Genomic DNA, 23,705 nt, shown 5'->3' with positions numbered 1-23,705 from the left:
AAAAATACATGGAGAGAAAAACACAAGGTACGAGACGATCGCAAATAATGTATATTTATAACACTTTATATAAAAATTTGAAGAGAGAGAATTATATACGTTTGTAAAATTATATACAATTTCCAGTGTTTGATGCCGATATAAATTCTAGAGCAGATGAAAAAGATTTACAAACTTTCATCTGCTCTCGCTGGATTTCATTTCCGATTGTGTCGCGGACGGACGGTGCAATTTCTCGCGTAGCTTTGTAATAACACGTCGTTGAAAACACACACGCGCTTCCGCATTAGACGCGACGTGGTAAAATACGAGCGAGAATGGCCGGTGCCGTCAGCCCTCTATTTCAAATTTAACCCCCTCGCGCCCCGCTTTCATGCCGTAAACTCGACCGAGCGCACCCCACGAGTCCCTTTTCCCATGACGTGCTTGCATGCGTGCGTGCACATTGCGTGTACGCTATTGTTTACGCAATGCCGGTCGCGGCCCGCGTTCTTTGTATGTGTACGGTTTTCTTCCACCTCTTCCTTTCATCGTTACTTCCTCTCTGCTTTGCCCCCCTCCTGTCATCGCAGCCAAGCAGGTCATCGAATTTCTAAAGGCAATCTCGCGCACGGTACACGATCCCGTCATACAGAGAGACGACGTATCGATGAATGCCAGTTGCGTGGAACGCAACAAATCGATTTTTTTTTTTTTTTTTCGTAACATACCTATCTGAATTTCTTTCTCGAGTGTCGTTAAATGTTCTCACACTGTTGAAATTTCAAGTCACGATGATTGAAAATCTCACGACGTGCTCATATTAATTTTATGCTCACTATGTATAAAAAAGATACATAAATACGTATTAGAGCGACATATGATTATATTATTGATTATTTTTTTCGAGAGGGAAAATTTATTATTCTTCTTTATATGTAAACGAAAGAGAAAATTTTTGCGTCAAATTGTTACAAATATTTGGGAGATAAGATGATTATTTTTTTCGTAAAATTAGTTCACTGAAGCACTCATTTTAGCATAAGACGGCCGTCCTTGGACCTCGATAATCAGGCAATAACTATTCTCTGTTAATTTTGCTAATTGCTGTTCTTATCTTTTCTGTTACAGAACGCGAGAGACATGCCGCCAGCAGACTATCTGCGTAAGTACACACTATCATATATAAAAAGAACTTTACGTTGCTTTCGTTATTCCAAATCTCGATGCTCCCATACATAACTTCTATTTTATTAGGAAAAAAGGTAATATTTTAAATTGAAAGCAATATGTTTATTTTATGACAGTAACGCACCCACAGCTGTAATTATTCATTCGAGTCGAATAATCGTGAATTTTTTCCTCGGCTCACGTTGAATAATAATGCGCTTTTTAAAAATATTTTTCCAACATTTAAATCGTTCGTAATATTTAATCGGGAACAACAAATCGCACATGTAGACAACAGAGTAGCGAAAGAACTAGTGGACACGTCGGCAAATATACTGGTTATATAGTTAAACCGCAAAGCTTACTTCAGATTTTCACGGGAGCTTTTAATTAAACCGCTCGGCACGTTGCAATTTTTCGGTGTTGATTATTTTGCCAAATATTTTATTCATTTTTTTTATTATACACGCGAGCGAACGCATCGTCGCACAGTCTCTCTGTTGTTTGTTCTTAAAGCGGCTTTTTAAATCGCGCGCAAAAAAAAGTATATATCACGAGAATTCGCAAGTAAAATTATTATCCAAGCGGAAGTGAACGGCGTGTTTTCTGTATCACCGTTATATACCTGGAAAAAAAAAAAAAAAAAAAATAGGCGTATACACACGTGATGACGAAGAAGATCCGGGCAACACATGAACACTAATAAAGGTGTTTCCAAGTTTCTCACGTGTCGTGGGTTGCTTGCCTTCTCGTGCGGCGGCGGTTTGGAGAACTTTCTTTTCTTCTCTCCCGCGACTCTAGACGAAACACTGTACATTTTTATACGACGATCTTTCTGAAAATTTTCTCATACAACCTTGGAAACTCCCTTCGAGGAAATTTCCCATTTCCGATAATATATTTTACTTATACACTTATATCTCGAAAATCTGTTCGATTTAATAAATAAATTGCAGAAAGATTAATTAAACGCAGTAATGGAGAAACGGTGATCTATATTTGTGAGCGAAATGCATAATTAAAATAATAATAAAAGATTGTATGACTCTTGTTACCATAATTATAATGAATGATTTATCATTCTTCATCAGTACTCTTTCTTCACGATAATGTCGGTCATCAAGCAACGATCTTGATACACAATCGGGGATAAAGTGAAATTGATGAACGGAAGCAGTACCACGTGGAAACGATATATCATAAATTGAATTCGCGTTGTCGGAGAATTTTCCGCGGAAACAGGAATTGATCGGTCAGTGTGTTTGTGTCGTGTAATACAATGATTTCCTGAAATCCGGGGCGGTTTACATCGTTCGCGATTAATTAGAGGCGAGAGAGAAAAGAAATTAACGAGCCGACGAAAAGGGTAGAAAGGAACATGTTTCCCATCCTCGTTTGCCCCCGTTCACCAACTTAGGGCTTCGACCCTTCTAACAATTTCTCCCTCTTCCCCCTGCTTCCCCCCTAATAACGGCCACCGCGCACGCCCCCTCGCCTGCGGAAAAGTGGGTCGCGACCGGACCGCTTTTTTTCTCGTATTTCATGCTGCTCCCGAACCGGACCGGAGTTTCGGGCTGATCTTTTATTTGTACGCGCCGTGTGACTCCGGAAAAGGGTGCATAATCAGCGCTTTAAGCGAAAATTTAATCGCCCGCCTGCCGCGCCGCTTAACGCGGTGAATTAAAAGGGCTAATTAATCCTTTAGATACAACCAGGTTTCACGGTGAACAAGCGGGAAAACCAGTTGCCAACAAATTAATCTTCAAATGAATTAATCATTTGTATTACTCCGAAGATTATTTTATATATACTTTTATAAGTATCTCGACTATATACATATGTATATTTCCTCGTCGGTTTTTCAAAACATGATTGACGTAAGCGATTATTAAATCTCTCGGCTCACACTTCTCGCGACTGGTAAAAATCAGTATAGATTATAAATACTTCCTCTCCTTTCTTCCCTTTCGCGAAGAAAAGAACAAATGGAACCAACGCTTCTATTTGCGTTGGTTCCATTTGCTAAATTTGCAATATAACGAGAGGTTCGTGCGTTATCAGACGAGCGGACTCGCGTCCTTGTGCGATCCGAGATAAGCGGCTCGTCACACTTATACAAGCTGATAACGAGTTTCGGTTCTTCGCGATCGTTCGATTTATTTCGTAATAAAGTGTGCAAATATTCGTCGTTCTTTCTTTGTCCTTCGAGTAACGCAATTTATCAGATACGGATAACTTTTAATAATTTTTAAGCGCGTATAACTTTTAATTTTCCATTCAGAATTCGACTCGACTTATAATAAGAAATCGAGACTTAATTTCGACATTTATAATTTTTTTCAATCGAGAATCGAGAAGCTTGAGAATTTTCTCTCTCAAACTCCGGACTTAAGTCCTTTAAAGTCTTTTAAAAGACTCTTTCGATTCTTAAATTATTTGTGTATGTGAATTTGGATCGTAATACAATCTTATATCGATCGTTAATTAATAAAATTATTCTTCTCGCGTTTACGTTTTATCCGCCGATTATGCGTGAAATTTACGACCGCGTCCGATCGCTCGATTACTTCGTACCTCGTCGAGCGTCTTCTGGCATTCAGGGTGCACACTGTATATCGCGAATCGTGATAACGGGTTTATCGGGATACCTATCTGCGGCATGTGCAGACGTAAGTAGCGTCGTCGACATAGGGAACCGGCCGTGCGTGTCAAAGATTTCTCACTCTAAGAAGCTTTTCGCGCTCGTACTTTGCTTACTTAGTAGCGCGACGATTTCATTCAGAGATTCATTGGTTTCTCTTAAACGTAACGCCGTACTGTGGCGAAATCTAAATCGCACGACGAATCGTAGTGTATCGTAATGAATATAGACGTGAGATAGAATTGACAGATGATTACCTAAGCTTAATACGTACGAGAATAATATAATTTTATTTTATTGATTGTTGATTATAACTACATCTAAATGTGCAATATTTTATAAATTTATTTTATGAATAAATGATATGAATTATGAATAAGAATAGAATTGGTTTTGAGAATTTTGATTCGAGAAAGCTCGTAAATCGAGAATGACAAGTTAGAAACTGAGAGATTGAAAGTTGAACGTTGCAAACTTGAAGAATCTTTCTACTCTATTATCGCAAAGATAAAATAAAGAGAATATCCATTATATATATATATATATGTAAGCAAGGTAAAATGAGCATTCGCGAGGAAGGAAAACTCGTTATCAGCGAATCCAAGGTGCGTTATCAAAAAGATAGCTTACGTCGAACATGAACGGGATTTCTAATTACGTCAGATCAAGGTTTACTTAAAAATAGACATTAAAAGTATAATTAGTCTTCAATATATCTATACGTAGATGCATATTATTGTGTCAATTATATTTTGTTGCCGTCCACTCCTCTGATTTCATTTCAATAATTTATTAATTGACTTTATAATAATACACCTTGTTCATATCCTTCTACATCGATAATACTTACAATGTGGCGCTACTAAGAGGATTTCGAATAGCGCTGCAGGGATCGCACCTCGATCGCACTTTGATCGCACCTCGTCCCGACGTGTGAATGATAAAGAAACGTATAATCAGCGAGGCATACGCGGCGTTGCTCGACTCTATCTCTCGCGAGAGTAATGAGAACGAGCGTTGCCTCTCGCGTGCCCGCAGTTAAGTCGAAGATGCCACGCGGATAAAAGGAGGCAGAAAACCGGGTTGCAAATAATGTCCCAGATGGCAGATGCGCGTCGCGACTTTTTTTCCAACGCCGACGATGAAAAATTCGCTGCAGATTAGAATCGTCGCCGGAGAAGTTTTATAATGTCGCTCGAGAAAATGGGCCGCAGATTATTATTCCGATGCGCGAAAAGACCCGAGCGTCCCCCGAGGATTATTCGATTTAATTGCCTGGCGATGTATACGTCTCTTATGCATATATTTGTAATAGTATATTAACATCTCCTGGGAGAACAGAATATCAGGCAAATATTTTCGCCCGAAATTTGAAAAATTTTAATGTACACTGCTTTATGAGATATCTCGTATCCATAATTTCAATTCGGGATTGGGTTTAAGAAATTTTATTTTTTTATTCTTTATACATACAATTTAATTTAATTCTAATTTTTAATTTTTAATTCAACAATTTTGCGAATTAAAAATTAGAATTAAATTAAATTAAATATAAGGAATAAAAAATGATTTTAATTATATCATTTATATCAAGAATAGTTATCAAAAGATATATACGTATACCTATAGATTATTGATTTTACTTGTCAGTAAGCAGGGGGGAATATATATAGTATTTGGAAAAATCGTAAATTCAACGAAAAGTAATCTCCGTTCCGCGGATCGTCACTTTTGCCAACGCGCGATAATTTACATCCGTGGATTAAAAGGAGTACGCTTTTAAGCGGGCAATCTCATTAGCGGTCGCGAAGTGACGAGACTCGAAATGGCCAAACTGCTAGAAACGCGACGAGATCTCTCGGCGAGTGAAAACGATAAGGCGGATAGAGAGAGAACGTGGTCTCGCCGATTATACCTCCGGCGTTAACTAAGTCGCGGGATTAAACCAGATGAGACATCGTTAACCGGAGCGATGAGGCTAGCCCACCTATGGCGTTTAACGCCGTATGTCCGCTTCCGACGTTGGTTTCGCGCGACGTCGGTTTTGCGCGAAGTATAAACGACCTATATACGTAAAGCGAGAGAGAGAGAGAGAGAGAGAGAGAGAGAGAGAGAGAGAGAGAACTCATTCTTCGCCCTTTGTTACTCATTTCCCGCCGTTTTCCCGCGCAGCAGATGATGTTCCAGCAGTTTGCCCGAGAACGGGATGAGAGAGAGACTCATCGCAGTTCGAGATTCGTTTCATATCGCTCTCGCTACCGCGCGACCGAGTTTTATCGTAATCGCTCTTTGTCGAGAAACGGGTGTGTGAGCTATCGCTAGCTATTAAACAGCGAAACGGGGAAAATCTCGATTGAAACATACATTCGCGGAAGTTTTTTTTATTTCTCGCGTTTCGAGATTGCCATTTGTAACACGCATCAAAAAAAATTAATCACGCGATATACATATATTCGGATTTTTATTACGATAAAATTGAAAAAGAAAAATAAAATATATATGTTTTTTAAAATCATTTAATTGATATTAAATGTGAATATATATATAAATTGAATCAATTGAATTTCTATTAAATATTTAAAAACATTGAGGGTCTCTGTTATATCGAAATATATTCTGCATCATTAAAGAAGTTTATTTTATATACCAATGATCGTGCTCTGGGGCTTTCTATGAATAGCGAGACGCGACGGTTCGCACGCGAATTCCTTGGTCTTTTTTAACGTCGCGACGTCGATCGGTTAGAACGAGATTAACGGTCTATTTTCGAGAATTCAACAGAAACACCAGGCGCCCACCGCGATCCAAATTAACTCGTTGGCTTCAAAGCGAAATCGCCGTTCGGTAAACATAGTTAGCGAAAAACATCAGAGTATTCGATTGTGCGCGAGGTAACGAATTATTTCGTATGATGAGAAGATTTGATTAGAAACTATCGCGAACGATAAAATCAGAGAATAATTGAATCAATCGAAATTTTAAATTTTAGAGAAAATTATTTATTTCTGATTTATTTATATATCTGTTTTTCAGAAATAAGAGAGAAACATTCAGCATTATTTCAATGAAATAGAGTTTTGTTTTCAAAAACAAACAAATATAAAAAAAAATCTTATTTTCGGCATCCTTGACGTTCCATGACTCTAAATCTTTGATGAAACAGATGGTTTAATTAAAAATGGATTTGGTAAAGGCGAAAAACTGCTTTGAAATTTGTACCGTAAAGCGAAAGGACGAAATCGCGAGAGATGTTACAACATCCAGCAGCCACGAGATGCTGGAAAATGAAATCATCCGACGCGAAGCTCCTCGTCGCAACCGCCACGTGCTGCACCGCGACGCAATCGCCGGTAATCGCTTTATTGTCGCGCAAATTTGCCGTGGAGAGAGAGTCGCGCGTTTATCTTCTCGGGTAGGTACCGATATTTCGTCTCCTCTTTTTCCCCGGGTTTCCCATATCTCATCCCCGCGGCCTCCCCATCCGCCATCGCGCTGCAAGCACGCAAAATTCTCCATCCATTTCCCTCCCTTCCTCTCTTCTCTCTTTACCCCCTTTCCCTTGTTCTCTCTTTCTCTCTTCTCTTTTTCGTGGAGCAAGATAGAGGCGAAATTATTACTGATGCTCGCCCGTACGGCGCCTACCACCACCGATGCACCACGATGCAGACGCGTATATCGCGATGCACAAATACAAAGAAACGGCGTGCAAACTTAATGTATACACGTATACGTGGATGCAAGGACGGTGGACGAGTAGTGGCGTAAGTCAACCCGGGGGGAGGTTAAAAGTGGGTTAGAGGAAGAGAAGGTGAGAAAGAGATACACATAGAGACGGTTCATCGTCGACTTATGGGAGATGGGAGGACCGCGTTCCTCCGTAATCTCTAACACGAGGAGAGAAGAGATTGCGAAACTCTCTCGTGCGCATGCGTGCGTGCGAGACGGATATCTCGTCTTCTTCGCGCGTCTTCGCAAATTTAGCCACCGATGAGTAGAGTCGGCTAAAATTATCCGCTTCTTTTCTCGTTGGTTTCATCGCGACGCGTTCGTAAAAGTGGGAAGTCAAATAGAGCGGAAAGCTAATTCCTCGTACTTCGAGGAGGGATAATTAACACTCGCGCCGGATTGCACCGTTCATTAATCTTGGGAGATATTTTACCATTTAGCGAATGCAATTAGCTGTTATTTGACTTGGATTCCTTGATCGAAGGGAAACGCGGTCCAACTCTCGCTGCGTTGGAACACGAAGAGGAGTGCAGTTTATAATCGGCATTAAAATTAATTTATAATGTCACGATACGAATGATAATGTAAACGTAGCATTGATTCGATTTTTTGTCCAATTTTTAAGATACAAACTTCAGTTAATGTAGCGACGATACATAGACAAGCTGGAGGAAATTTTAAACGCCGAATTTCTAATTAACTTGTGTAAACAATACGTTTCCCCCTTCGAAATACAACAACCCGCGCCATCAAAATGCCATTCGCCAGAAGAAATTTAATCGAACTAATTAAAAGCGATGACACACGCGTAATCGTATATCGGACATGTATATTCGAGCACCGCAAATCTGCCGGAAATTCACTCTGTCAGGTACAGGTGTTGTGAACCCTGTATCGAGCCAGCCCTGCGCGTGGACACACGTACAATAGAGATACATACATACAAGTGCATTCGTGTCACGCTCGCATACAGACGCAGTGTGCGTGCTGCATCGACGGTGTTACGCGGATGCAGATGGCGTATAACCAGAAGCGGTAAAGCAGACGAGGGGAGATGAAAGGGGGAGGTTTAAAGCCGCGGCAGAGAATGCGAGAGCGTAACTTGCTGAAGTAGGAGAGACGACGACGGATCGCGTCGTGTTGAAGCGAGATGGGATTTAAAGGAGTTCGCGACAGAGAGACAAAGGCAGAATTCGCCTTTTAGAGGGAAGAGGGACAGGAATGATGGGAGAGAGAGAGAGAGAGAGAGAGAGAGAGAGAGAGAGAGAGAGAGAGAGAGAGAGAGAGATGAAAGGAAAAGAAGAAATAAGAGGATAATAGAGAAGGAGGAAAGAGACACATATACAAAAAGACAGAAGATGATGGTAGAGAAAGGGGATCAATCGAAGAACGAACGAAGAAGTGGGTTGTCGTTGTTGGAGAGGGAGATGGAAAAAGTCGGGAGGAGAGAAAGCGGATGAAAGAGGAAGAAGGAAGTGATAGATATACAGACAGACCGTTCCGCCGCTACCGAATAGCTTTTCAGTCGTGGATTATTTGATAAATCTCCTGGTCTCTATCTTTCCTTTACCGAGAAGAAAGAGAACATCTTGTAGCAGGTCTGGAGATGCTCAGTGGCCAGGAATGATTCGACCTTGTTTGGAATAATTTTTCCGATATAAGAAAATCTGAGAGTAAACAATTTAAGGAATTGTTTTCGCGCGAATATAACAATATATAATTTAAATATAAATCTTCAATTTTTATTCTGTCAAATACTTGAAAATTAGATCAATGCTTCTTCCTCTCTCTCTTCATAACGAGAAAAAAAATCGATTAGATAGGGAGAACTGATGCTATCGATTGGTGAGAGAGAAATCAGTCTCCAGATTTTCGCCAATTAATTAATACCACCGTCACGATATATTTTGACAACGTATACAACCGACATATATACAACAGACACACACGCCTGTTCTCAGATACCCTGTGTATACTCCGAAACTTCCGAAGTCATTCGCAACAAGCGGGACTTGCTAGCTAGCTAGCTAGCTGCCTCGTGGAATTCTATTCACCACTATACCGTCACTATCAGTGCCATCGCCACTACCACTATCGCGTTACCGCATCGTTGCCTCCTCCGTCTTGTCCTCCATCGTCACCACCACCTCCTTCAGCAGACCAACCTCGCTCTCTCTCTCGGCCTCTTCCTCTCAAGACCAACCTCCCGCCGATCTCCTCTCCGCTTCTCATCGTTCCCTCTCTTTAATAGCAAGCAGAACTTACACTAGCGTCAATTTCGAGCACATAACGTGCATGTACGCACATACACGTGTATATAATATTGCATCATGTTATTGCTGGTGGAAAACAACGCGGAGAAGAATTAGGGCTGCGAGCTAATCAACGCGGATATTGCCTTTTGTGCGACGTCGCCGAGAATAGTCGCGTGTTAATTATTGATTCATTGGTTTGATCCGATTGATCCATTAGTTTCTTGCCGCGACTGTCTATCGTTCGTTTTTTGCGTATTCCACATTTATCTTGTCTTCCGAGCTACATGCTGAAGAATTACATTCTTGGAATACGATCTGCGTGCGCATCTCTCGTGCATATTGATATAGACGCTTTTTTATAGACACGTTGTTCGACATACACATGCATTTTATACCGTGATGAATACGTCGTGTTTTTCATACATCGTGACAAGTTTCATCGTTCATGCGATGACGCTTTCTGTTGTCTGATTTTTTTTTTAATCCGATTGCATCCGCGATGTCGCGTCGCTATGAAATCGTGCTCCGGGAGAGCCGCCTGTCAATTGTAACGAAACGGTAAAAGCGCACGTGCCGCGAGTGGCAAACAAACAGGATGACAGAGCGAGAGAGAGAGAGAGAGAGAGAAAGGCAGCAGATGAGATAATAGATAGTAGACACACACCAGGGCTGATTGTTCGCGCAAACGCTTTGAATAGACGCCGCGTGGCAGAAACTCGTAAACGAGGCTCCTGCGAACTTGCCCTCGATTAAGATCATTATCCTTTTTTGCGCATTGCGCCGTTTACCCTACAGCTAGAGCTAGAGGAGTCCTGTTACTCGTTACACGTTGACGTTAACCGCCTGCCGTCGACGCATCATGTGTGTCAGAAAGTTTAATTTATCATTAATCACACCTAGCTCGTGTGATTTTAATGGATTCTTCGTTTTAACTCTTTAATCGCGAGTAGAGCCAGTGAATTTTGAAGTGTAATAAAATATAAATTAATGATTGAAACTTTTCATTTATTAATCAACGATAAATCATTATTGTACGACCAGTAATATGAAAATAATAATGGGAATGAAAGACCCTCTCTCTCCGAGGTTTGATTCCCGAATTAATTATTCGCGCCTCGATATTTTTTCTCGCTCACGTTTCTAATTAAAATTTCTTTTGGAAGAGATAAATTGAAATAATGCCAAATTTTTTCGAAATTTATATTTCTTATAGTAATCAGAAGAGAGGAATATGTTGAAAATACAGTAAATTTTTAGAATTCTCTGGAAAACATTTTCATTTCAATGTCAACCGTAATTAGTTTCTTATACGTCGTAATTATCATTTGATGTCATTAGCATTTAACGAGCTGTACTATGTCAGTCGTGATTGTTAATAATTATATATCTAGAAAATAATTACATATCCAGGAGAAAAAAAATATATATACAGAGTGTCCCATTTTAATCTATCACCCCTCGTAACTTTGCAGGAAGCGATCGTAGAGAAAAATGTTTCATACAAAAGTTTTTTGACTTTGAGGGGGACATAAGATGGTGTCATTGGTTTGACCTTGGATAGTTGTTTTAAAGTCACGTGAATGTCACCTGCAATTTCTTAAATGGAACCCCATTATATTTTTCATTACATATTCTTGTAGCTTACTTCAAAAGCTTTCCAAAACCCTATATGAGTTATTTTTTATTAAGTACTTTGAGACTTGAAGTTTACAGTATTTTGACATAAAATATAAAATATCTTGTAAAACATTCACTTTTCGGTAATCTTACTGTAATACTTTTATGTACAGAATATTAAGACCAATTAATTGGTGTAAAGAAAACACATGATCTCTACGATCGCTTCCTGCAAAGTTACGAGGAGTGATAGATTAAAATGGGACACCCTGTATAGTGCATATGTACCTATGTATACAGTGCTTATACTTTTCATTAATTTTTTTTACGATTTCTGAAGAACAGTCTCGAGCTAGTTCCGCGACTAAAGAGTTAAATTTCGCCGAGTGTAGCAGAATCGCGTAAAAATTCCTTCACAATTGAAATCCCGTATCCTCGTACACGATCCCCCTTCAAATCAGCATATCTAAGAAAGCATCGTATGACACTTGTCCCGATCTCGACTTTTTTTTCCCTCGTTCGTTCTTATCAAATGCTCATTCACGCCTTTTCCCTTTAATGAAACATCTCGCCGTCGAGTTTCGTCCCTCGTTTTTCTTCGCTCGCGGAAACATTTTCCGCTCGTTCCTTCACCGCCCGGATACGTGTTCTTCCTCGTTCCGTCCGCACGTACGCACTCACGTGGGTGTCCTCCCGCTTACACACGCTTACGACACGGTGGTTCCGTTGCACGCCGGAACGCGAGGTTAAAGGAACGCCTCGCGCGAACAGGTTCCCTTCCTTTACCAAGGCGCCGACCGCCGAAGGGAAGCAGCGAGTTGCATCAACGCCGACGACACAGTCGGAGACTGACAAAGGACCGCGTTCTCACCGCGGGTTCGAACATTTAAATCGTCAAGAGTCGTGTAGAGGAAGGTACGAGTGTGAATGTCAAGTACAGAAAATATGTGAAAATTCCAACTGCTCCAAATTCTCTATTCTAAAATACTCAATATTTTTTTTTATTATAGATCTCTCCGTTATATATTTATTATTCAGAGTGACAGTGTAAAAAAATGGGAGAAACTAACAATTATCGATTCTACTAATAAAAAGCCAAAAAAGTGTGCCAAATATTTTCCTAATTTATTAATATGTGTGTATACATATATATGAAAAAATATATCAGATATTTTTGATCTGCTTCGATGTAGAATGATAGAGAATTGAGTGTATATAAAATTATATTAATTTAAATATGATGAAATTGATGGAGTTTTATTTTGTATGCTCTCTCATTAACGACGAAGCGTGTTGTGTTTTGATAAATCGCGCGCGTTTAGCAATTAAGTCGACGTTTTCCCCTGAAGAAAAATGCAACTCGCGCGCGCGTCCATAAACAAAGCGCCGAACGGCAAGGTTCTAAAATTGTGAACGTTCCCACGAAGCCGAGTAATTTGTACCGTTCGAGACGCGATCGTTAAACTCTTTCGTGCGGCGATTTAGCAGGTTTCTTGCTGGCAGCCAGTCAGCAGTCAGCAAACGCTTAGACGTTGGCGTAATTCGAATCAAATCATGGCCATTATTAACTTCTCTAGGACAATACGGCTATACAGTTACTCACGAAATTGATGAAATTCAATTAAATTCAATATATCATTCTTGAACATATAGAAAAAGAGGAAATGTAAGAGCAGATGCGCGTATGAAAACAAATATTAGCAGCTTCTACTAGAAGATGTATTGATTATCAGAGAGGAATGTAAATATTATCTTTCTATATAAATAACACATTTTTGAATAATTGATTATGAAATTGTTGAATCATTTTCGCGATTAATTTCGTGAATCATTGTTATATATTTTCTGACAGCCAGATTATATATTATATGTGAATGTTATGAATTACAAAACATAAAATTTGAAATTTAAATGGAGAAGAAAAATGAGAAATATAAAATATAAAAAAATATAATTACAATTTTAAATTAAACACTACAGAATGATGAAGGGCTTTGAGAGTGAATCTGGCGGAGTGTAAACTAATAGAATATCTACATAAAACTTCAAGTTCGCCAAAATAGAATAATATACCATGCTCCAACAGACTTGAAGATTTTGACGTACGAGCTCTTCTCTAATTCTCGAAAAAATTCCTCAATGAAATAAATCTCTCTCCAGCCGGAGTATAGTCGCTTGTCAATCGAGTTAGATGCTAGGCAGAGAGGCGAGAGAGAGCGAGCTTTAAGCGTACGCAGTACGGTGTGGCGAAACCACAAGGCACCGCTCCGCAGAGTGCGCGGACGTAGGACAGTGCATTGAGGGTCGATGCCCTCCACCGTACGCCGTCGATGTTCGGTACTCTATGTATTTTCTCTTTATCTCCTTCTTTCTCTTTCTCTCCCTCCACATCGTCGCCGGATACTATATCCTCGTCCCGGCCTTGTCTCCGGTCTCTCTATTCCACATCGGCCGGATATTCGTCGGACGGTCCTCGGAGGTTCGCGATGATCGAAAAAGGACGACGTCTCCTTTTCTCTCATCCCCGCGCGTTGTTTCGCTCCTCTCTTTGAAGACAAAAGAAAAAGAAAAAAGGGGAGATGAGAAAGAAGGACTCTCTCGAGCCAAGATGTTCCGGGCAATACGCGTGATTATCCTTCTTATTAAATTAAACGCGGCTAATTCCAAGGGCAAACTGATAAACGACGTATTTGCTTAATGATGTAGAAGCAGGTAATTGCGATCGCCGCTCAACAGTTTGTCCGAAGCGCGCGTTCGTTGAGAGAGAGAGCGAGGTAATCTCTGGGAATCGCGATGCAACGAGCTTACTCGGAAGCAATTACTTCGACCATCTGCTTTTCTCATAGAGCCTCGATTTTAATCTCGATGATATTTTCATGCATAAGCGTTCGCTTTGTTTCTTAGTTATCTCGTAAATCTTTTAATTCCGCAAAGATACCTGAAAACAATGTACGTATTTCGTTGAATCAGCTGTATTAGGAATTCCATTTTTTTTACTGTCTATAAACATGACCTTGTCCAAGAACCATATATACATAAACATTGTTATTATCCACTTTATTAAATTAACCGAGAGAGAAAGAGAGAGCGATTCAGAGAGTAGATAATGAACGACGTGACTTGAAATTAATATCCTAACTTTTTAATGCATTTAAGCACTCGCGAAAAGCAATAAATTTACCTCACGTGTAATTTAATATACGCAATACGTTGATTACACGCAATAGATCGTATGCAAAATAATATGCATTATATCTTGTACGCGCTTTTTAATTACCTTGATAATTTTTTTAACTCTCCAGTGGCTGCAAAGCACAAACACATATACGCATACTTTTAAATTTTCGCTAGGAATTTACAGATCCAGTGCAATTTTTCTATATTTTAAATCGTTCGCAATAATACAAATATATTTCTATTTTTTACCATTATGATTTATAAAAATCTGTTTTTCATTGTCACGTAAATATCTTATGTAAAATTTTCACATTCTTCTAATTGGCTCCGATTCGATTTAATTGAGATTCGAGCTTTAAACCTTGCAACGGGAAAACGATGACGTAGAATGCGAGAAACTAATGGAGTGACGAGAGACGAAGTAGTCGCTCTAAGGATCAATGAACGATTGTTCCTTAGTACGCGATACTCCACAGGTTGCAGTCGCACGTGTATTCCTTACACACGCATATATATATATATCTTCTCTTGGATTCTAATCAAGTATGCTCATCGCTCGTGATATCAAATTATCTCTATCTTCTGTTGGCTGCTGCAGCCCCGTTTAAAATCTCTCGCGTCTAGTCGCGCCGAACGGGTTTCCTTGTTTAACGAGTGGCGTTCGAGCGATTTCAGAAGGATCGCGTTAAACAGTGAGCTATAAATCCCCCTTAGCGTTCACTTCACTAAGGCACTTCGGTGAATCACACAAGCCAGTGCTTCTCATTCTCGAGATTAAATGGAACGACGCTTTCTTTCTGTTGCAGTGATCTCGAGCGGGACTTGAGGCTGTCGGATAGCGAGGATGAGGAGAACAAGGTAACATATCTCTCTGAATAACTGGACTTTTTTTATATTTATGTTTTAACAATTGTCGAATTAAATAACTTCAGAATCATATGATTATCTCCGTTGCTAAAAATTAGATATTATTAATTACATATTAAGCATTATAATGGGATAATGAACATTAGAGCTTCTAAGCTGTTATTTTTGAGCTATTGACGTTAAACAATAAGTTCCACTTTCGTGTTTGTGTGTTTGTTTTTTCCTTCCCTTCTTACAATACCGCAGAGTACTTTCGTAAAACGATACAATCAAGTCGCGTTTGAATAAAAGCATTCATCACTGTAAGAAAAATTCCGTTCCACTTTATTTCACGGCGAAATTGCTGATAGTTGATCGTCTTATTCTCAGGAGATATCGTCGAGACCGACGAAAGGAAATAGGAGTCCAGATCTCACGGCCGGGTAAGTAACTGATTTGAAATCATCATTAATCATTTGTCGAAATTACTTTAAGAAAAATTTAAAATATTTATTATTTTTTATAAAAATATTATTAGTTATCGAAATTATTTTATTATACACAGAGACTTTATGAGTTTTGAGACAGTCACAAATTTGTATCTCATAATACAAACTTATAATATATTTTTTGAACAAATATAATTAATGTCTTTAACATTTTATGATAGTTTTTTCATGAAGAGAATAGAAAATAGTAAATACAGAAAATAGAAAATTATTTTGATAATGTGGCAATTTTTTGACGTCTGTATTTTTATTTATTTAATTTCTCGAGTTATTGAAATATATATATGTATATGTATGAAACCCTATTTTTACAATTTTAGCTTAAATTAACTATCACAAGTCTCTTTTAAATTAATCTTTCACATTAATTAATCATGTCACTATATTGTTGATTTTCTAGCGTGTGTTGATATTATTGTCGCAAATCGAGATGTTAAATTTTCGCCTCTTTTGATTTCGCGTCCACAGTCTACCGACGCCGTTGATCCCGGCGATGACATCGGCGCCGACGCCTTTATCGCCCATGGTGATGTCACCCATAGGACCCCTGTCGCCACCGCGGCCGATCAGTCCGCCCAAATATCCGTCACCGAAGCGGACACCGGAAGAAGCGATGTCACCTCTGCCCGGCATTGGCAGTTATACGTTGCGTTACCCCCCGTCGAATCCGATCGTTCTCGGTCAACCGTCAAGTCCGGCCGAGGCGCCGCAGAGCTCCGGAAGCGCCAGCTCGAGCTCGGACTCTGGCTCGGACTCCGGCTCGGACAGCAGCGATGATTCCGAGGACGATGACGATCAGCCATCGGCGCCGCCGCCGACCAAGGGACCCACGACACCGCCGTCGGTGTCGCCGAAGCAGGAAAATCTGGTCGAGGAACCACCACCTGCGGAGGAGCGTCGCTGGGACCTCAGCTCCTTCTTCAACAAGACGGCGATGCAGCACGAACAGAATTCCGAATCGAAGCCGGCTCAGGTAAGCCGACTCTGTCTTTGTTAATTAAAGACATGGAGCGTTGAATATTTTTAAGACAGTTGTAGATATCTTTAAAAGTTTGAAGAAGCGGCACTTTCGAAAATAGCTTTGATCTTTGACTCTTTTGTAGAAAAATATATTTGATGTATATAAGAGAATTTTCTACGACAATTTTTCGCAGGATAACGCTAGACGGGAGGATACGCTAGAGAAAAAGACAGAGACCAACAGATCGCACAGAGAACAGTCTCACGATTGGCAGCTTGATGACGCCCTGAAGAGACCTCACATGAGTTCTCTCAGCGACAGCGATCATCACTCCGATCAGGAGAAGGTTCATCAGCTGATCGAAGACAATCGCTCCCAGACGGAGAAGCCGAAGGTGGCCGACACTAGAAAACGCGGGCGACCCAGGAAATCCAATAAAAGTCCAAAGCACAGCCGGACGTCGGATGAGAGCTTGAAGACCACCAGCAAGCCGCGCAGCCGGACGAGAACGGTCGTTAGTACTTCCAAGAAGAAGCCGCCCAAATCGAAGGAAACGGTGACCATGAGCGGCGACGACAACAACTCGAGATCGCAGAGTGATTCTGACAGCGATCGCCGATCTAAAGTATCGACCGTTGTGCCGACGAGAGCCGAGAAGAGACCGATATTGAGCGTGTCGTCCACGGACGACGAGAGTCCGCCGCCAGCGACCAGGAAGAATAACAACAATGCCTCCGAGGACGACGCCACACGATGGACAAGAGTCTCCTCCATCAAGCGGAACAATTTGTCGGACTCATCGAAAAAGCAGGACAAGAAGAAGAGTCCCGCCAAGGGTAAACCCAGACGCCCGAGATCCAGGGTGACCAAAACCGGCGGCTCTGATTCCGACAGTGAATCAGAAGTTTCCGTGAGGAATAGTCGCATCAAAGTTGCTCGGTAATTATTGCTCATAATTATTCGGAGTAATTGATTTTTTTTCACATTTACAGGATATAGAAGATATAAAAAAAGATTATATCTATATTTTTTTATCGAAATGATAAATAATTTTATATTTTATATATATATATCGATAAAAATATGAATAATGCTATTTTTTAAATTATTTTTCCTAGTTCTTATTTGATAAATGTATAAAGTTTCAAATATTAATAGAACTATTATTAATTATAGAGTACCACCCAGACCTCGAATACCACCCACGAGGACGACCTCACCTGATAACTCCGATAGTGACAACAATCCGGCGTCCAAGCTTCAGGAAGACGACGCCGGTAATGTACAGGACAAGAAGAAAAGCGACACGTTGCGCCACGTCTTCTCGACGTCGAAAGGCGGCGGGAAGGGTGGTGGTAAAGGTGGAAAAGGTGGCAAGGGTGGCGGTAAATGCGGTATCTACGTGGAGGAGTGCATGAGTAATTCTGCCACGCCGACCGGCGGAGATAGTCCTTATAAGAGACCATCTTCACGGACATCCAGCGCTGGCAACAATCTTCTCCTGCGCTCATCCCCCGCGCTCACCCACGTGAATGGCGTGCCGAGTCTGATGTGCAAGATCGATCTCAACAGGATATCTTCGCAGTTATTGCAATTAGCGAGGGGACAGGAACTCAGACGGCGCACGGAACTACCCGATACCAGGCCGTCTTCGAGGCAGAGGCCGTCCTCCAGCTTGGCGATGTCGCAACCGCCGAGACCGCCTACGCCGGAGGAGGGCGAGATTGTCGACACGCCGCCACCGCAACAGGTCCCGTCGGATCGCGCGAGAATCCATCGCACCGACATCAACATAGACCGTCTATTGGGTAACAACGGTGACAGAAGTTCACGTTCTGTGATCAAGGCCCAATCGATATCGGGCCCGAAGAGCGGCAGTTCTATGCTCGGTCAAGGTGTAACCGGTGGTGCTAGTAGTGGTGCCGGTGCGATCGGTGGCGGTAGTGCGCCCAAGAGGAAACGTAATCCGAGTTGTAGTTCCGTGTCGAGTTTAAGTCCTGTTCAGTGTTTGTTGGACGCGAAGACCAAGAATTCGTCTGAGCATAAGGACAGGAACCGCAAGAGACAACGGAGACACGCCACGAACGACGGCCTGATGTCCTCTCAAGTATGAATTTTTATTTATAAAATATAACGATTAAAAATTATAACAATTAAAAATTATAATAACTAAGGATTATTTATATACAACAAAGGGCATGTTCCGATATACACTGCCAGTACTGAAAAGCTATAGTTTACGTTACGTATATTATATATTTTCAGTACTGGCAGTAATATCGGAACATGGGGAAAGTATAACAACTTTATTTTTGGATATTCTCAATTATAATCATCTTCCAATTATATGTTCAATGTATATGTAGGCTAGATTTCGTATATAACAATGTTATATTCTCAGTGAGCACATATTATGAAATCTATTTTTTATTACATAACAGAGTGACATTCAGCCGACGAATCACGAAAGGGACGAGAAACAAGATACGAGCTTATTGCCACCACCACCACTTCCAGCTCAACGCGTCTACTATTCTTACTTCGATCCGCAGAATGAAATCTTGGAGGATCAGGATAGGTAAAGCTTTTTTACATCTTAACAAATTTATTAACGCGAGTACAAAATTTGACAAATTTTTCAAGTCGTTGAATTTTTTATATAATTACATATGTTAATACACGATCACTGGCTTATATTATGATGATTCAGATTAAATTAAATCAAGCTTAAATTGCACTTGGTCCGAATTAATATCTTTAAACAAATTTTTTTTAAATAAATTTTTTATAATTGTAAGAGTATGTTTAACGTGCGAGATTGATATTTCAGGGACCATGACCAGTACCTGACTGAAGCTAAGCGATTGAAGCATAATGCTGACGAAGAGAGCGACCTTACAGCGCAAGGCATGATGTATTTAGAGGCTGCATTATACTTCCTTCTAACTGGTGATGCGATGGAGTCGGATCCAGTCACGGAGAAAGCCTCGTACACCATGTACAAAGATACTCTCAGTCTCATCAAGTGAGTACATTTCTAATTAAGACGCGCGCGGGCGTAACGAGAAGAGAGCGCGCCTACTAATTAAACCGATCTCCGATTTTCCCTTTGTTTTGCAGATATATCTCGTCAAAATTCAAGAGTCAATCCAACAACTCGCCCGAGAATAGTATACACACCAAGCTAGCTATCCTAAGGTGAGTGTGTTTACTTTTTTCCAAGAGTTCTCTTAATTACATCGGTCTCTTAATAGACACGTCTCAAAACCATTGTTGTTTCAGTCTTTGGTGCCAGTCGCGCTTGTACTCGAAACTTTACAATTTACGCAAGCAAGAAGTGAAAGAGGTCCAAAAGATCGTCAACGACTTCAATCAAAAGGTAAGCTTTCCTATCACGTAACGCATCATATAATCATTTGTATCTTATTGAGTACATTTAATATTTCAAACGATATATGATTATCTTACAGTGTAAAGTTCAGTTCAGCAAGTCGATAGTTGACTAAGAATTTTATCTTGGCATTTCTAGCAACCTGCTCAGAGTGCAACTCCGGTGCAACCGGAGGGACAAGGTACACCTTCTCTTTCGCCTACGCCGTCGCCCGCCGGTTCTGTAGGTTCCGTCGGAAGTCAAAGTTCCTCTGGATACAGTAGTGGCGGGCAACATCCGGCAACATCGGGCCAATACATTAGTGTGCCATTGCACGTATACAATGCGATGATGAAGCAGAATCAGTATTCAGGCTTACTTACGAACGGTCACGATTTGTGGGACCAGGCGATGAAACAGGCGAAACAGGAGGAACACAAAAGTACGTATGGGGAAATATTAAGTCAGTCTGTAAGATGATGTTCATTCCGACGTTTCGTTAATCGCCATTTCTCCTCGTGCTTTCAGACTTTTTCATTGACTTGGATCGAAGATTGGGACCCCTATCATCGTATAGCTCACTGCGTGAGCTCGTGCGATATGTTCAAGCGGGTATAAAGAAGTTGCGAGCTCTCTGACCACAGTGGCACAGCCCCCGACCACCCACTCCAAACTACATTACCTCCCTTCCTCAAAACATGGTCACTTACCCGACCATGTTCACGTAGTTGCGCGATACGACGATCAACACTCCAGTGATGCGACCAGATATGAGAAATAGGAAGACGCGACGGTGATGTGTCGATAATGAGCTAGATTACGGACTATTTCTGAGAGAAGTGGTCTCGGGGGTGTGAGCGAATCGATAACGGTCATGGCAATCTCTAGAAAGAGAAGAAGAAAGGAGATCCGAGCTTGTGGGATCTTCCTTAGCCGGGCGATCCATCGGACGATAGGGGCATTCTTCAGATAAATTTAGCAACAAGTTTATAGTCAATTGAGAAGCGCGTGTGCCTGAAAGAGGCAAGGAAAAAGCGGCCGACCGGAAGGAGGCGGCTGCTTTATCTTACGACGGTGCATAACGAACCTCGTGCACTTTGTTTAGAGCACGTGTTACTTACTCTCGAGGCGCAAAATGGAAAATCGTTGAGCGGAGATGATATCGAGGCGCTCGCGAATGATACGATGATACGAGCGCGCAATTAAATTTCCTAGCGAGCCGCAGTGATAACTTGTGTCTATTTTTCCGAAGTGTCCGCTTTTGTAAGTTAACGCATGTAGATATCGAGATGCGAGAGATCGAGAGGAGAATCCGAGGTAGCGGAGGAAGAAAAAAGAAGAAAGGAAAAAAGAAGAATGAAAACGCAGAGAAAAAAAAAGTGAAACCACGAAGGGGTAGTAGAAGTGCCACTGAAAAGCGCCCGTGTGTTCTCGCTTCACGGTGCGCCACAGCCGACGTTACCTGAAGCATGAGTATCGTTTCGGCGATTCGAGTGCGATGAATAAAACGAGAATATATACATATTTAATATATATATAGTTTATTACTTATATAAATATATAAATAGTTAAATAAAATTAAGAATATATTTATAATAACGAAAAAAAAAAACAGACAGAGAATGCATCTCGCGCGCCGGCCCCGCGTTTCAGTAATAGGGGAAACAGACGACAGAGTTGTATTCGCAAATAGATAATGGATAATATCGTGATAAAATGAGGGAGGGGACGATATTAAAGTGTTTTTGGTGGAGAGATGCGCGAGCAACAGGATCAAGCGATGTACTATAGTTACGTCTAACGTTTTTGCGTGCGAAGGACGTCTCTTTTTTTTTTCTTTTTTTTGTAGATAGATCACGGGGGAAGTAATTTAGACTCTAGAGTAATTAATATACAACACAGAAAAAGCAGTAACAAATGCGACTACCGATACATATTATTTACATTACCTAGAATAGAACCGGGGGTATGTAGAGGTTCTTAGATGAAAAGAAAATAAAAGATATACCGCATACACATATACCATACATAGCATCATTTGACGAAACGAAATGCAGGCGAGGAAAGAACAAGACGAGACAAATGCTGGACGAGGAGCGAAATGAACAGCGTAGACATGAGATGATAAACGGAAATTGTAATAAAAAAGCAAATAACGCGGATAAGTAAGTTGCTCATGTGTATATTTTTGTAAATAGGTATTTGTGAGTGCCGCGCCGTCTTGAGGGCGGTCTATCGCCGATTGAATTTGCAGATAGACCGGCCCGCCCCAATTTTTGCTACCACAGTTCTTGTCGAGAATCAGGTTAAAAAGAGAGATCACAAATAATAGAAAAAAAAAAGAATATAAGAAGAGACGTAACGAATAATAAACACATGGCGAGATATCCGTTAAATTTATTCCGAATAAAAATTAACTCTGGCGGTTTCTTTCTTTGAGAATTCTTCGAATGAATTTCTGTTCTATCCCCGATTCTCACGATCGCTTCTCAATATCGACTGGTCAATCGCGTTGAGGGAAATTTCTATACGTGTTACGGCAACTTCGTTGTTCAAGTTTCGTGGAGAGATTCGGTTCGTCTCACGTTTCAAACGCATCTCTTTCCCACATCAATGCTCTCATTATCAGAATTAATCGCGTTTTATCAGCGAGAATGTATAACTGTATAATAACTATAATATATATTATATAATATAACATATTATATAATATATATATATATAATAATTAATAGCACAGTTGCGAGTTTACTTTTCTCGATAAAACACCGAGTTTGTGATGAATCGATCTTGTGATATTCACATACGAAATGAATCTTTATCAAGATTCAAAATCGATAGAAACGTGATGATAGCGTAGTCTAACATATCCAACTCGAATTTAATTCTCCCACAGATTGATTAGCATCAAGCATCTCATCAGATCGGAGAACGATCGACAAAATTCTCCGAAAGCGTAGGACCAATTATTCGTATAATTTTTGAATAAAAATCATATGCTGTTCTTGTTGCTAATATCGCGTAAATATGCGGCTATAGCAATTCGAAAAAAAAAGAACAAAGATGTAAAATGAAAGCGGATACGGATTGGCGGGACGACGACGGCCCATAGTTACTATAAGCGCGGTCCAATGGTTCACGGGATACAATTTTATATTTCGCGAATGCTAAAGAGAGGATAAAAAGAGAAGAGACTAAAAAAAAATATAATAAAAAGAATCTATTAAGGAGCTTCGATATTTTCGAGACACATTTATAGCAGATACATATATCAGGCCCATTTTCCCGCCAAGCCAATCGTCCGCGAAAACGAAAGCGAAAACGCTAAATTTGACAAAAATCCCAAATCACAAACTTGGCGGAGATTATCGAGAAAAAGACACCGGAAACCCAGAGAGAGTATTTATTACAACTCCATGAAGAGGGGGGGATGAGTCTACGCACTCGCTATGCG

General features: G+C 40.5%; 1 protein-coding gene across 6 annotated transcripts in view; it reads left to right on the top strand.

Annotated features, from left to right (window-relative positions):
- Lilli (AF4/FMR2 family member lilliputian) overlaps window positions 1-23,424 on the top strand; it is a 197,600-nt gene extending 174,176 nt beyond the window's left edge. For all 6 annotated transcript variants that reach the window (XM_083046192.1, XM_083046193.1, XM_083046194.1 and 3 more), the window contains 12 exons: window positions 1,111-1,144; window positions 15,372-15,423; window positions 15,802-15,854; window positions 16,389-16,893; window positions 17,075-17,820; window positions 18,058-18,988; window positions 19,323-19,459; window positions 19,712-19,906; window positions 20,002-20,079; window positions 20,164-20,260; window positions 20,411-20,693; window positions 20,780-23,424. In XM_083046192.1, the coding sequence (XP_082902318.1) occupies window positions 1,111-1,144; window positions 15,372-15,423; window positions 15,802-15,854; window positions 16,389-16,893; window positions 17,075-17,820; window positions 18,058-18,988; window positions 19,323-19,459; window positions 19,712-19,906; window positions 20,002-20,079; window positions 20,164-20,260; window positions 20,411-20,693; window positions 20,780-20,889 (3,221 nt within the window). In that variant the 3' untranslated portion in view covers window positions 20,890-23,424. The remainder of the gene's footprint in view (window positions 1-1,110; window positions 1,145-15,371; window positions 15,424-15,801; window positions 15,855-16,388; window positions 16,894-17,074; window positions 17,821-18,057; window positions 18,989-19,322; window positions 19,460-19,711; window positions 19,907-20,001; window positions 20,080-20,163; window positions 20,261-20,410; window positions 20,694-20,779) is intronic.
- The last annotated feature ends 281 nt before the right edge of the window (window positions 23,425-23,705 follow it).

This window comes from Prenolepis imparis, unplaced genomic scaffold, assembly GCF_030444845.1.
Source record: "Prenolepis imparis isolate NDT839.2.m4 unplaced genomic scaffold, iyPreImpa1.0 SCAF_9, whole genome shotgun sequence".
In the NCBI taxonomy this organism is placed as follows: Eukaryota; Metazoa; Arthropoda; class Insecta; order Hymenoptera; family Formicidae; genus Prenolepis; species Prenolepis imparis.
Note: the sequence above shows the minus strand (reverse complement) of the source record. Positions and strands in the feature narration are given on the sequence as shown.